The sequence below is a fragment of the Aotus nancymaae genome, unplaced genomic scaffold, assembly GCF_030222135.1.
Source record: "Aotus nancymaae isolate 86718 unplaced genomic scaffold, 86718_ANA_hifiasm-v0.15.2.pri h1tg000010l, whole genome shotgun sequence".
In the NCBI taxonomy this organism is placed as follows: Eukaryota; Metazoa; Chordata; class Mammalia; order Primates; family Aotidae; genus Aotus; species Aotus nancymaae.
Window position 1 is genome coordinate 34,655,896 of NW_026988421.1, and position 14,627 is coordinate 34,670,522.

General features: G+C 41.1%; 1 protein-coding gene across 4 annotated transcripts in view; it reads right to left on the minus strand.

Moving 5' to 3' along the window:
• Window positions 1-943: 943 nt before the first annotated feature.
• Window positions 944-14,627, minus strand: part of ENTPD1 (ectonucleoside triphosphate diphosphohydrolase 1) — a 155,346-nt gene continuing 141,662 nt past the window's right edge. For 3 of the 4 annotated variants that reach the window (XM_012439336.3, XM_012439335.2, XM_012439338.2), the window contains 3 exons: window positions 9,700-9,813; window positions 5,683-5,820; window positions 944-4,363 (listed from right to left, as the gene is read on the minus strand). In XM_012439336.3, coding sequence (XP_012294759.1) covers window positions 4,157-4,363; window positions 5,683-5,820; window positions 9,700-9,813 — 459 coding nt within the window. In that variant the 3' untranslated portion in view covers window positions 944-4,156. Of the gene's footprint in view, window positions 4,364-5,682; window positions 5,821-9,699; window positions 9,814-9,847; window positions 10,037-14,627 lie in introns of those variants that run through there. The other variant, XM_012439339.2, reaches the window with a different exon arrangement.

The following is a 14,627-nucleotide window of genomic DNA, read 5'->3' on the forward strand; positions in this document are numbered from 1 at the left end:
TCTTTAAATCCAGATGAAACTTTCCTAAGGTCTCTTGTCAGGCACCTTGGCCTGAATAACAGGCATCCCTTGCCTTCACATCTTCATATGACAGCAACAAAACCTGAGGAATACGAGATTCTAACCTGGGATCTCAAAAGCTTTTTTAGTAATAATATTAAGCTTCACATATAATAAATAATAGCAAGAATGTTACAGTATCTATAGCTCTTTAAACTACCTCCCAAGGGAGACAATGAGGGCTTAGTTCCTGTGTCTTTTAACCTTTAGCTTTATGTGTATTTTTTTGGATATGTGCTGTCCAATATGGTAGCTACAAGCCACATGCGAGCTGAGCACTTGAAATATGGCTAGTCCTAATTAAGACGTGCTGTAAATGTAATATACACAATGTATTTTGAAAACTTAGTATGAGGCCAGATGTGGTGGCTCATGCCTGTAATCCCAGCACTTTGGGAGGCCAAGGGGGGCAGATCACCTGAGGTTGAGAGTTCGAGACCACCCTGACCAACATGGAGAAACCCCCGTCTCAACTAAAAATATAAAAATTAGTTGGGCGTGGTGGCACATGCCTGTAATCCCAGCTACTCAAGAGGCTGAGGCAGGAAAATCGCATGAACCCAGGAGGCGGAGGTTGGTTGCAGTGAGCCAAGATCACGCCATTGCACTCCAGCCTGGGCAACAAGAGCAAAACTATTATCTCAAAAAAAAAAAAAAAAGAAAGAAAGAAAAAGAAAACTTAGTATGAGAAAAACAAATATTAATTTTTATATTGATTCCTTGTTGATAGTATTTTGGATTTAGTTGCTTTCTTAAAACTCTCCTGTGTTACCCAGTTTGAGTGTGCCATCTGTTTCTTCCAGGGACCTTGACTGAAAACATTAAAATGAAGTGTACTTTTAAAAACTTGTATTTATATATTTCTTATTAAGAATTGGATGAATTGAAACTTTTACATTTTATTTTTCTTTCTCTCTCTGTTACACAGAAAGCCTGATTAAGTAGTGTTATTCTTTTGTCTACAGAAGTAACCACTTCTGGCTGGGCACAGTGGCTCACTCCTATAATCCCAGCACTTTGGGAGGCTGAGGCAGGTGGGTCACCTGAGGTTGGGAGTTTGAGACCTGCCTGGCCAACATAGTGAAACCTCGTTTCTACTAAAAGTACAAAAATTATCTGGGCGTGTTGGTGGGTGCCTATAACCCCAGCTACTCAGGTGGCTGAGGCAGGAGAATCACTTGAACACAGGAGGCACAGGTTGCAGTGAGCCGAGATTGTGCCACTGCATTCCAGCCTGGACAACAGAGTGAGACTCTGTCTCAAAAAAAAAAAGGAAGTAACAACTTCTGCTGATCTTTTTTCCCCTGTAGGTTCAAAGAAGAAAAACCTCCCATCTTCCCATCTTATAAAGGAACAGGGTTAGCAGAACAAAGTTTTGAGTCCTAGGTGAAAATCCAGGGAAGAATGGTAATCAGTTACAGCCAATGACAAATCCAGTATTAAAATTAGTTGATAGTGACCCATCTTATTTCACTTACCCCACCCAGAGTGGCCCAAAGCAGATTGCTAGATCTGCCTCCAAACCAACCTTCTCTCTAAAAGAATTGGGGTTGGGTTGTGTCTGCTGATTTTCTCCATAATTTGAGATTTTAACAAGTGGAGTTTGGCTCCCAAATACCTTAAAGGATTTTTTTGTTGTCTGTGGGGAGGGGGAGATTGGACCTAGGCAACAAAACAGGAATGGAATAAGAAAAGATTTGTGTTCTCTGAAGGAGACTTGTGAGGTCTAATTCCAACTTGCTGAGGGAGAAAGAAAAAGCAATAGGCTTCAAGCAGAAGACATGAGTTTGAGTGTCTGCTCTGCCATGTAGTAGTTTGTGTGACCCTCATTTGTAAAATGGAAATAGTATTTACACTTTCATGGGTTGTTGTGAGGGTCAGAATAGATCGTGTACATGACAGTGCTTTGTATATGCAGACAGAAGGAAGAAGGAGGCTGTTATTGGCTCAACTTACTTGACCTTTATTTTCATCATTATCATCAGCCACTATTTTATGTCGATCTACTGTGCAGTGAGCAAGCAGTAAACTTAGGAAGCCAGGAGTATGGGAACGTGATTAGCATCATATGCCATATGTGCTTCCATCCAAAGCACATGAACAGAATGATACTAAATTACAAGCCTATCGGGGACAGACCAGCTATCTGCCTCCCTTTTTATTACTACCATGTCCCATGAACTCTGTATTCATGTGGAATTTTAAGTGCATTCTTGGGAGTTATGAGGAGTCAGCCTGGTATGTTCAGGAAAGAAAATAACGATTAAGTGCATGCCAGGCTTTGGCTCAGCCATCTGGGCAAATGACTTAAGCTCTCTGAACTTGTTTCTGTTTCTACGAAGTGGAAATGGTAACAGCTACCTTCTTCAGATTGTCACGAGGATTAAATGAGAAGATGAATGTAATGCCCTTGAGCACAGAGCGTGCTACACCACAAATGCTCAGTCAGTAAGCAGCAATGACAGTATAGGCAACTACCGCTAGAAGGAGAATCTGAACATGTCCCAATTTGAATTTTGATTCCTAATCAAGGTCCAGTGAATTTAATTATAAGCAGCAGAAAAGAAGATTAAGAGTTCCTTTCCACAGCTTTTTAAGTTTTTATATTCACCTGGCTGTTGTCAAAAGTCACTTGATCATTTAAGAGATATAGGGACATGTGGCTTCTAGTTTGTGTGAGAGCTTTTCTTTCCCCATCAGCTCAACAGTCCCCAGATCTAGAGATGGAGAGCTTGGGACAAGGTCAGAATGAAACATCACCAGGCAATCCTGCTCAACAGGTAACTCTTGCAGCAGTGCTTAAAGGAAAGGGGTACAGTCTCTTCATGTTTCCATGGTAAAGTCCATAGCTGCTGCTGCTTCCACAAAATACTTCATGGAATAAGCAAACAAAGCCCATGTTGTGTGATAGGGGTGGCAACAACACTTTCACACTTGGCTCCTGAACATTTTGATGTGTAAATTCCATGATACGGCAAAAGCATGCCACTCCACACTAATGCTGCCTTCTCACTAAATTAAACCCTGGAAAAATAAGATGTGGCTTGGCTTTAAAACTCAGTGAGCCATCTTTATGGTACAGTTGGTTTGCACAGCTGTAAACAGAGAGATCTAAGATTTGTGCCTACAAAGGATGGTCTTGTCTTGCAAATGTTCTGGAACTAAATAGTGGTGATGGTGGCACAACACTGTGAATGTACTAAATGTCACTGATTTCTATGTATTTAATATGAATTAAATGTTAAAATGGTGAATTGTATTTGTGTATATTTTACCATAGTAAAAAGATGCATTGGAAGATGTATTTTTGTGACCCTGAGTTGTAACTATTTTTCTTTGTGATAGGTATATACTACCTACCACATAGTAAGCCCTGATGTTTGAATGTGTTTAGGTATATCTGCTTTTTGCAAATCTCTGGTCTGAGTGTTCCACTCTGTAGCATTTAGGTATCACCTAGGAATATGTGATTTATTGACATCCCTGCTTTGGGTGGGATTAAGACCTGTACTGACTGCATGACCACATATATTTCCTTATAAAACTCTTTTGCTTTAGCGCATATTTGCCTACCGTAGAAAATTCTCCTACCCACAGGGCAGGCTGGGAATGTGATGTGTATCTGCCTTCTCCAAAGGCATTGTATGGCTTTCTTAATGGATGGCAAACAGGAGAGAGAAAGGGGTTCTTCAAGAGTACAACTGAATCAGTTCCTGAGATTCCTCTTTCAGCCAGCTCAGCCTCCATGACAGGACTCAGGACTCTCAGTTCTTCTAGACAAAGTCAATATTGTTCTTTTATAAAGCAAAGATTATGAAAGGTGGCAGGTCTTTAAAACCTACACAAGCACAAAGTACAAGGAGAAAGGGGTAGCTGGGGAAAAACTCACGAAAGAGACTGTTTCTGCCGGAAGTCCTTGAGGCAGAGGATGTTGAATATCTCCAAAAGAAAGGCTTCAGCAAAAGCCAAGGAAGCATCACACTGGTCAAGACTGGCCCTGGCAAACAGGGAAGGATGGCCTTGAGCACTGTGATAGAGGAAAATGCTCCCTGGACAATTTTTTCTCACTCCAGCCAGCGTATTGCAGCTGCTTTTGCTATACCATATCTTTCCAGAAACATGAAGGCTTGTGAAAGATAAGCAAGCCTATTATGGCCACTGCGACAAGGACCAGGGAGAACAGAACCATGAGGAAGACATAGGTGGAGTGGGAGAGAGGTGTGGACAATGGTTGCTCAGCTGGGATCATGTTGGTCAGGTTCAGCATGTAGCCCAAAGTCCAGCCGGCGTCGCTGCCCTGGATCTGCAAACAGTGGGGAAAGTCTGTTGTTTGTGGTTGGAGGAGTTAGAGGAGTTATCACCTAGGGCTTACAATTATTAGATCATGCATTGGAAGAGTTCAAAAAATATAAATCACTGGCTGGGCACAGTGGCTCGTGCCTGTAATCTCAGCAATTTGGGAGGCTACGGAGGGAGGATCACTTGAGGCCAGGAGTTTGAGACTAGCCTGGGCAACATAGTGAGACCCTGTCTCTCCAAAAATTCAAATTAGCTGGGCATGGTGGAACATGTCTGTAGTCTCAGCTGTTTGGGAGGCTGGGTGGGGAGGATCACTTAATCCCAGGAGTTGGAGGCTTCAATGAGCTATGATCATACCACTGTACTCCAGCCTGGGTGACAGGGTGAGACCCTGTCTCTTTTTTAAAAAAATGTATACACACACACACACATACACACACACATCAGGACTGCCTAGTGTGTCAGTCCTAAATTTTGACATAAGTATAATCCTTCAAACAAAATAAACTGCTGGAATTAAAGGAAGTCTCAAATACTATAACAAGGAAAAGATTTAAGTTTGAATTAGCAAGATCAGTACTGCCAAGAAGGTAATGACACTGTTATTCTCAGGGCTGCTACAGCCCTTTGCCTCAATGCTTTGTCTTGCTTGAAATCACCATATTTAATATAGGGGGTGAAATGTTTTCCCCACTAGTGAGCATGGGCTTGAAAAGGTAGAGACACACTGCTCTGGATATTTTTGGTCAAGCATGAGTCGCTCAGCTGGGTTCTCTATTCCTAGATGCCTGCAGGTGGTGCTATGGTAAAGCACAGCACTGAGGTTGCTTCTTCAGGGCTCATGCTAACGCTGGCTTCTAAGCAATGGTCTCATCATTCACAGCCACTCAGTCCCCTTCTTCATACAGAGCTTTCAAATTGGTCAACCTTGAAGTAATAAGCAACAAGCATGATGAAACAATGATCATACTTTCCTAGCTTATGGAAGGGGCCTTTCAAAGGGCTGTTGAAGTCAGCACACAGAGTCATTGTGGCTGCTGAAATGCTGTTACTTTAATATCTCACTTTGTGTTTTGTTTTGTAAGGAATTAGTCACTGTTATGTGGGAAGGTGCAACTGAGAATGCAAGTAGCTGTCCTTAGAGAGGATGCTCACAGACCCAGGAGGGCTTGACACAGAATGCCAGGGTTAGAAGCAGCATGATAGAACAGAACATCCGGCCAAAGCCACACCAGCTGCCTCCCACCTCTTCCAAGCCCCAAACTGCTTCAGTCACTACCACCGAACCCCAACCTTCCCCAACCCAACAGGCCCCCAAATTACCTTGCCAATGAAATAGATGTGCTCCCAGGAATCAGCTGTGAAATGATAGCCTTGCAGAAGGAGGGAGAGGATGTAGGTACCAGAAAAGCAGTATTCACTCAGGTACTTCTCCTTTACTCCAGTGAAAGATGTTTTTATCTAGAAGTAAAGTGAAGGAGAGATCATATTCGTACAATAGGCATCTCTCTGTGACCCTCTTTTTCTTTACTAGACCTGACGAAGAGAAGGGAAAGCTCCCAGCTCTGGTGCACCTGAAAGTTGGCCTCTTCCTGAGGCTTTGGGGGTGGTGCTGCACTCCCTCAGTGGGAGCAGGGTTCTATAGTTTAGAGTCTCTTAAGGAAGCTTTTCCTGCACAGGCTTCTATGAGATAATAATAGGTCCTCCAGGAAAAAAAGTAGTTCCTGTGGTCTAGTTGGTTCCAAAACACTAAATTTTAGTACCCCTCTTTATCCCCTAAACTTTGTTTAATCTGAGTTTTCTATATGCTCTTGACCACAGCCTTTGGCCCAGAGCCTCTATGAGCATCTTAACAGTGTCATAAAAAGCCTTACCACTCAGTTTAGTCCCTGGACGCGCAGCATCAGCATCACTTGGGAGCTGGTTAGTCCTCATCCCAGAACTACCAATTCAGAATCTGCATTCCAATATGATTCCCAGGTAATTTATGTGCACAGTAAATTTTGAGACACCTAGCTCTGGAACACTGTTTAGGAAGCATTTTGCTGAGGACTGCTAGCAGTGCCCAATATCTCATCTTCTGTCTTCTGTCTTAACGTCTTTTTTTGCATCTGAGTCATGCAAAGTGGTTGTTTCCTTGAGTCCTTCCTGTGTTTACGCGTCCTATTCCCTACTAAAAATATTAAGAGCTGCCTGCAATCCCTTGCCCTTACCTAGCCTAGCTGTTGTGAATGTACACCTACATACCCACAGCCTGCTTTTTTTCTCTCCTGCCCTCAATTTGAGGACAACAGGCCAAAACCTCTCTATGTTCAGCCTGGACTTCTGTCTGCTGCCCTATAACTCTGCCCTTCAGATAGGCATTCCCTCCTGAACACCCTTGGCAGAGAGAGAACATTTGTTATGCATGCATCATGTACCATCTGGAACTATGCCAGGTGTTTTATATGTAGTATCTCCTGGATGCCTAAACCATACCCCTCTTTTCCCAGATTTCTCTCCCTCCTGTGGGTTATCCCTCTGCAAATACTAACTGCTCGTGGGGTCTGTTTCTCACTTGGTTCCTGCCTGCCCCCTGTTTCTGGAAGGATAAGTCCATAACCAGACTGCCTTGTCTTGCTCTGATGAAATTCTTAGAATGACCCAGCTTGGAACTTGTCTTTTTAGCACAGTTCTGGAAATTACCCTGTGATTGATTCCTCTGCATGTGACATCCTCTTGAGACCTTGGTGTGGACATCAGTTGACACTGCCTGTCCAGGTCCCTCCCCTTCCTTTCAGTCACTGCATTCTGTTTCCCTTTGTGGAAAGACCTCCTCCCCATCAATGTAGTCTTGGTGGGCCTGTCAACTGAAGGATGCCTATGGGATACAAAATCCCAAGAATCTACTTAGCTCCAACTTGAAAGTGCTGAGCCCCTGTAGGTCCTTGAAGGCTGGCCTATCCCTTGTAGGGGACTGGGAGATGCCATTTGGGCCTAATTTTCCTGAATTCTTCAATACTCCTATTCCCATCCTCCTTCTGAAAAGCAGTACATTGGCTATGCAGTCTGGCCTCCTGAAGGTTATGACAGTAGCCAAAAATATAGAAGCCAAAAAGGCATCCACCTTCTTCATCAGTCCAAACTGATCATGCTCATGCCTGTGAGTGGATTCATTACTATGTGCTCTCCAAACTGGGAGGGGAGGACACTCTCCTCTCTCTCTCCCACCTTCCCCTCTCCCTTCTCTCCTTTCTATTCCCAGGACAGTGGAACATGATGAGGTCCTCTTCCCTTCATGGATATCCTCTTTCCGCCCTCGACATAAAGGGTCATTGATGGATCTTCAAGAATGGGATAGCTTTCTCTAGAAAGGCTAAATATTCATGAGGCTGAATGTGACGATCCAGAGTACACTGAGATATAACTGGTCATCAGTACGCATAGAATCTGATCACATTGTTCTCATGGGCTGACCAGATCTTGAATGACCAGATTCAAATCAGAGTAGAAAAGTGGCTGTCTTCTGGTTGCTGAAAGATCCTACTAGCCTTCTAATGAAGCTGCCAGAAGACAACTGTGGAGTGTCCCTACCACTCACTCTCCTAGTCTCTCCACTTCAGAGACACAAAGACTTCAGGCACCTGACTGAGTGTCAGCAGATATGGTTTGCATTTTATTTCCATTGCCAAAGCAGGGCAGGCAGCGTGATATGATATGCATAAAGCACAGAAAGCAAATGTCCACCACTGTCAACCCACAGTATATGCTTAAACATCATTAATTCTCTCTACCAAAGGTGTTTAGAAGGAGTATTCCCAAGCACGAGCCATACTGGAATAGCAGTCCTTTCCTATGGTGAAGTTAGGAGGTAAAGAAGACTCACCTCCTAACAATGTACTTGACAAAACTATGCTTTTTGCCTGGGTGGACGATGCAGCTTGGGAAGATGAACCCTGTAGGCTCTGGGTGAGGACAGGGGTCTAACCCTGCAACCCCTTCCCCAAATGCTTCAGGAATCCTCCCAAATGCAGGCCCTGCTTAGCTTATTTCTGGGGCTTCTAAACAATTCCCCACATGACCTACCTGAACAGACCTACAGGTTCACATATAAGTATTCCTAGCCTAATATAATCTGATGGAGTAAAAATTTAGATGTGGATAAGAGAGGAAACCTGACAGAACTTCTAATCTAAACCAGACATCATTTTTTTTCAAAGAGCAGCATAAATCTGCTTCCTCAGCAGTCACCCATAGGCCTGGTCTCAAATTGCCTCCACTCCAACATGCTTGTCTTCCTCCACAGATCACCGCCAGCTGCCAAAAACCACCGCTAAGCATTTTGTACAATGCTGAGACATATTTGAGCAGCTCTTGCTGAAGGCCCTGACCACATTTCTTTTATGTTCTAGACAAAATACCTGGAGAGAATGCCAAGCTTCCAGGCTCCTGCTCAGCCTTTCTTCCCCCTTGTCAGTGCAGACAGGGATAATCATCTATTTTTAATTAATTGTATTTCTTAAGAATGAAAGCCCGTTCACTTTTGCAACTGTCAACTTAAAAGCAGCTGCTGTTCTGAGCTATGTCTTTTATAATCACGAGTGGATCCCATACCTCTCATCCCTGGATTTTCATCTTGTGGCGCTGGATGTTAAATGGCTCAGTGCCTCTGATAAGAAAAAATTTGTGCTTCAAATTTAAGAATAAATAGGAGATATCTTGGACCTGGGGGAAATGCAGAGGATTTTACCACAATGGTGTCTGTGGCAGACTCTTCGAATTGCCTGCTTTCTTGCTAATAGAACTCTGATTTGGGGGTTGGAGGAGGGGAGTAGGCCACAGTGTGCCCAGCCCAAGGCAGCAGCTCATGATAGATCTAAGGCTCTAAGCCGGTGACAAAATTCAGCACCTGGTTTTCCCAGTAAATCCTGGCCATTGAGATATAAAGGGAAGACTGCTGAGTCTGGGATAGCTTTTGTTTTCCTGTAAAAAGGAACAAATGTATCTGGTTCTACCCGTTTTCTGTTCTTTCTGAACATGACTGTGATATGTGAAGCTACAGCCACCATGTTGTGTCCATGAAGAAATAGGCACAACAGCAGAGCTGAAGAAGCAATGGCTGAGATAGAGCAGAGCTGCTTTCATATTAGGTGAGAAAAAAATAAGATCTTATTTAATCCACTGTATGTCAAGTTATTAAGGAATGCTGACAAATTCATTCCTGAGTCCACCATCTGGTCTTCTCAAATGTGTTAACATTTGCTGGATCTTGGTCAGAGTTTAAGAGCAGACTCATATCCTCTGCACCAGCAAGGGCACAGGGCACTCATGCTGTTATAGCTGCTGCTCATAGTCACTTACCTCCTCCCAAGGCTGAGAGCAGAACTTTTTCATCATCTCAGTCACCTTTGCCTGAGAGACTTTCTCTGATGTCAAGTTTAAAAAATTCATCACAAAGTAAAAAGCTGAAAATGCCTACGAGAGAAAATTGCAGTTTTAGGCTGTGTTCCACACAGAGGGATGCCAACTTACTCTCCTAAAAGCCGTATCTCTTGTGCAGGTGTCTGGAAAGTTCTGCTGAGTAAGTTAACACACAAAGTGATATTGCAGGCCCAAGAACTGTTTCCTTCCTGGAAGAGGAGCCACTTTGCTGCTGACACACATTTCTAAGCCAATTGGCAGTTACTTTTCTCCATAACTGTAATAGGAGAGTCAGGAGAAAGAAAAATGGGGAAAGAGAATAAGAAAAGGAGAGAAAGGGGTTACAAAAATCCCATTTAAAAATACTATGCACTATATATGAATGTTTAATAAATATATAAAATTGGAAAATTCTATACAACATGAGTTATCTCTGCAGAATTTTTTTCCCCTTGTGCTTATTTTTTGCCTATTTTCTATAATGAATATGTACTGCTTTCTTTGAAAAAAATCCATCTTTATTCAACAAATGTATTGCAAGTCTACTCTGAGTTAGGTGCTGTTTTAGACACAACCAAAAAACTGTTTTAAATTATTATCATCATCATACATGAGAACTATAGAAAAAAGTTTAAAACAAAAATAAAACAATTCATTAAACAATTTTCTTATTGTTTTTTATTGTTTTGTTTTAAAACAATAAAACAATTCATTAAAATGACCTCTAAATTCTACTACTTAGTGACAACTGCTATTAAATACAGTATGTAGGCTTCTAGCATTTTTCTCATTCTATGATACATATATAATTTTTCACACCACCCTATAACTGCCTTTTTTACTCTTTTAATAGAGCATGAATTTAAAGGGGAAAAAATAACTGAGCAGAGCTTGCTGGATGAGAGACAATTCAAACCCCAACTCTAGTGCTTTTCCTCTTTCCTACCCCAAAGGGTGCCAGTTTTTAGGAGAAATCATGTTGGAAATTAAAGGAGCACATCATTTGTTCACTCAGTAAACACACTGAGCTCTGTATGCTGGGCACTGTGCTGAGTCATAGTTTACCAGGATTATTTGAGGGGAGCATAAAGTTTTCCCTGTGGCAAACATGGTTCAATTGGGGATTATAATTTACCTTCTGTAAAATTACTTAACTAGAAGTGAATATAGAAAGAAAATGTGATTCCCAAAATGTAATTCTTATAGGTAAAGAAACAGAGTTTTGGTGGGCAAAGAAACAGGAGGTAGCAGAGGTCCTACTGGGGGTGCACTGTGACTCAGATGAGGAAAAATAACCTCCACCAGGAAATTTCCTGCTGCAAACAGGCTGTAGGCCTCAGTTCCAGCTGACATAAACCCAATGCCAGCTTCTTAAAAGTTGCATTTTTTAGTATTCTTATACGTATATAACATGTATCTAACAAAAATAAGTAAGTGTGAGCATATTAGTCCTTTTTAATAAATTTTCTTTTTTAGAGGGGAGGCCTTGATTTTTTTTCTTCCACTTTCAGTCTCAACAGGAGTTCATACTAACAACTTAATATGAAGCCTTCCATTTTCCCCGCTCCCATAATCATATATAAACTTTAGAAATGAAATTTTAAACAGATTCTTCATCTTGCTTCTCTTACTTAACAATCCTTTATAGAAATCCCTCCAAGTCAGCTGGGGCCACACTAATGGCCACATAAGAGTCTATGGTGTATAAGTATCTTAATTCATTCAACAACTCTCTACTGGTAGATATTCTCCTTATTTCCAGCAATTTCTCCTGTGAGCAATGGTATAAATATTCTGTACATTTAGCCTCTGAACTGGTATGCTTATTCCTTGAGGAAGTTGAGCTTTCCAGAAACTGGAGAGCCTCTATATCCCCTGAACTCAGGAATTCCAGCACTTTATCATTGTATCCCCGTTGCAGAAAAAGATGTTAGTATGGTCCTACTTCCGCCCTTTTAACCCAAGCCACTATCATCTCGTGTGGACACTGGAATGGCCTCTTAATTGGTCTCCACATTAGATTTCTGGTTCTATTCCAACCCATCATGCAAACAGCAGTCACAAGAATCTTTTAAAAACAAATCTGATCATATCACTCCCCTACTTAAAACCTTTGGTGGCTCCTAATTAGAATAAAAATCAAATTCTACCAGGTCTGTGAAAGCCAGGCATGTTCTAGCCCTGCCCTCATGCCCACCATACCCAGCCACTCTGACTTTCAATCCCTGCCAAGCCTTTCCTCCCCTAGAGCCTGTACACTTGCTATTCCCTCTGCTGGAATTCCCTAAATTTCCAAATGCTCTCCTCAGAGAGGTCTCTAGAACCCTCTGTTACCTCCTTTCACAATGTGTCTTTCTTCCCAGCAGTTCCTTTGGATTTGCAGCAGTCTGATTTTGATCAGCAGCAGTCTGATTTGCCTTTGTTTGTGTTTCTGGTCTCATGTATGCCTGCCTTCTAGAATGCCAGCTCTGTGATGGCAGGCATGGAATCTCCCTTGTTCTTGGTTGAATCTGCCCCCACTAACATGGCACTTGGCATATGTGAGTGCTCTATAAATAAGTGGCAGAAAACTGCTCTCTCTCTAGTTCCTAAGGCACAACAATCTGTTAACTGACACACTGGATAAATTTATATATGCTTGGATTCACAGAGCCAATGCCTGGAGAAGTTCTTTCTGTTTATTACAACTTATTCCTCATTTTTCCTCTAGTGAACTGATGGTGAAGTGAGAGGGAGAGAGGAGACCTTTTTAGCTTTTACTTCCAGCTTTTTGTATAGTTTGATTTTTTATAATGAGCATGTAATAAACCAATAATAAATATTTTCTTAAATTGTTAACATTTCAAAAGACTTTCTGAAATTAGCCCTAGAGCTTATTCTATTAGTCATTCAAAAGTCTTAATGAGTTAAGCATCTAGAAATTCTCTTGCTTTTGCTAAGTAGTGACATTTGCTTAATAAAGTAAGTAAAAATTCTAAAAAACAGATGAACTAACAAAAAATTTCTATGAGGTAGATTTAGCATCATATTGAGCCTTCAATAGGATACACAGCAATCAAGTCAGCAGAGCCTCCTGGTCCATGCCTCCTCCAACCCCCCAAAACACTATATGCCATGGGCTCTTGAAAATTTTCCCATGACCTTCAGAAGCCTCCCTTTGGCATCTCAGAATCTTACTCTTATTTCTTTCTCGAAACATGAAGTTTCCCTCTTCATTTCTTTTCCTTCAAAATAGAAATGTCTTTAAAATGCTGGCTTATTCAAAAGAAACACATGTTTATTGTATAGAATTTAAATAATAAAAGCTAAAAATGGAAGTCTCAATCTAACCATCCTCTATAGATGTACTACCCTTTTTAATAATTTACTGTTTAATATTTATAGGAAATAAATATGTAATGGAAAATTACAAAAAGATGATATTTCAGCTTGGGAAAGAAGCCATCAGTCACTTCCAAAACACAAAATATATGAATAATTTTAAGAAAGACACTAAGGTACCTGAAGTTCTTAACTCAGTAATAATGAGTATAAGAAAATGGATTTAGGTTTTGGTTTATGTGGGGTAGATTTAAAAAACTACAATATAACCAAAATTTTTAAAATGTGAAACATAATCAAAATTTGAAATTTTAGGAAGTTATAGCCCAATAAAAGTAAATCCTTAAAACTAAAATCATTCTAAGAAAAAATGAAAGGTTTGTGATACAGTGTGCTTTCTGTCTTTATAGCGATCCCAACCAGTTGGGAGACCTTTTACTTTGAGCTGTGGTAGAATAGAAGGTATTTCTGCAGGAGATAGAACATCAGATATCATACGTGCTAACGTTCCTTCCAGTACTACATTCTAAATTTTAGGAGGTTGGCTATGGCCAAGAAGAGATTAAGGCAAAATTGATTAATATCAATAAAGATAACACAATAATCACTCTCAAGCTACTGAGAATATATCTAGAGCACCTTACATAAGAGTGTGAATCACTGGATAGCTCCTACAGTTAATCTCAAACCTCCAGTCAAAGAAAATAAACTGGTGACTTTTTTCAGAGGCTAATACGAAAAGAGAGCCAATCTCAGGATAATTTAAATATCAGAGCTGACTGAAAATTCTAAGGAAATGGAAGAAGAGAAGAAACATGTCAGCATGGCTGCTGACACTTTGCACTTACTAATAAACCACATCTTGAGGATATAGAACTCATGTCAGAAAAAGGTACTATGCAAAATATGCTCTGGGGATGATGTGAACAAAACTGTATGAGTGCATGTACTTCTATTAATAAGTGGCTTGGGGGGTGAGGTCCACATTCTTCTGTTTTGATTTTGTTTTTTCAATATTACCAGAGGCAAGTCTCCTGCCTGGTACATATGGGAACCCATTGAATTACCTGCAGATCTCTGAACATGTGTCACTCTTTCCCATCTTCAGGATTCTACGCATGCTGGTCCTCTCCCTAGAATAGTCCAAATACCAAAGTTCTTTTACTGAGCATATACAATGCTCCAGGTACTCTGGCTGGCCCAGAAATGGAAAGATGAAAAAGATAAACCCTGCCTTCCAGGTCCTCAGGACGTAATCAAGGAGAAAGACATTAACCTATAAAAACAATTCCTATTCTTTTTTTTAATTTTACTTTAAGTTCTGGGATACATATGAAGGACGTGCAGGTTTGTTACATAGGTAAACATGTGCCTTGGTGGTTTGCTGAACCTATCAATCTAGGTTTTAAGTCCCACAAGCATTAGGACAATACCCATTCTTGCCAGCTCTACTTCTGCAACTCATAACCTACGTCAAAATGCAATACAGATGCTCCTCCACCTAACATGGGGTTATGTCCTGATAAACCCATTGTAAGTCAAAAATG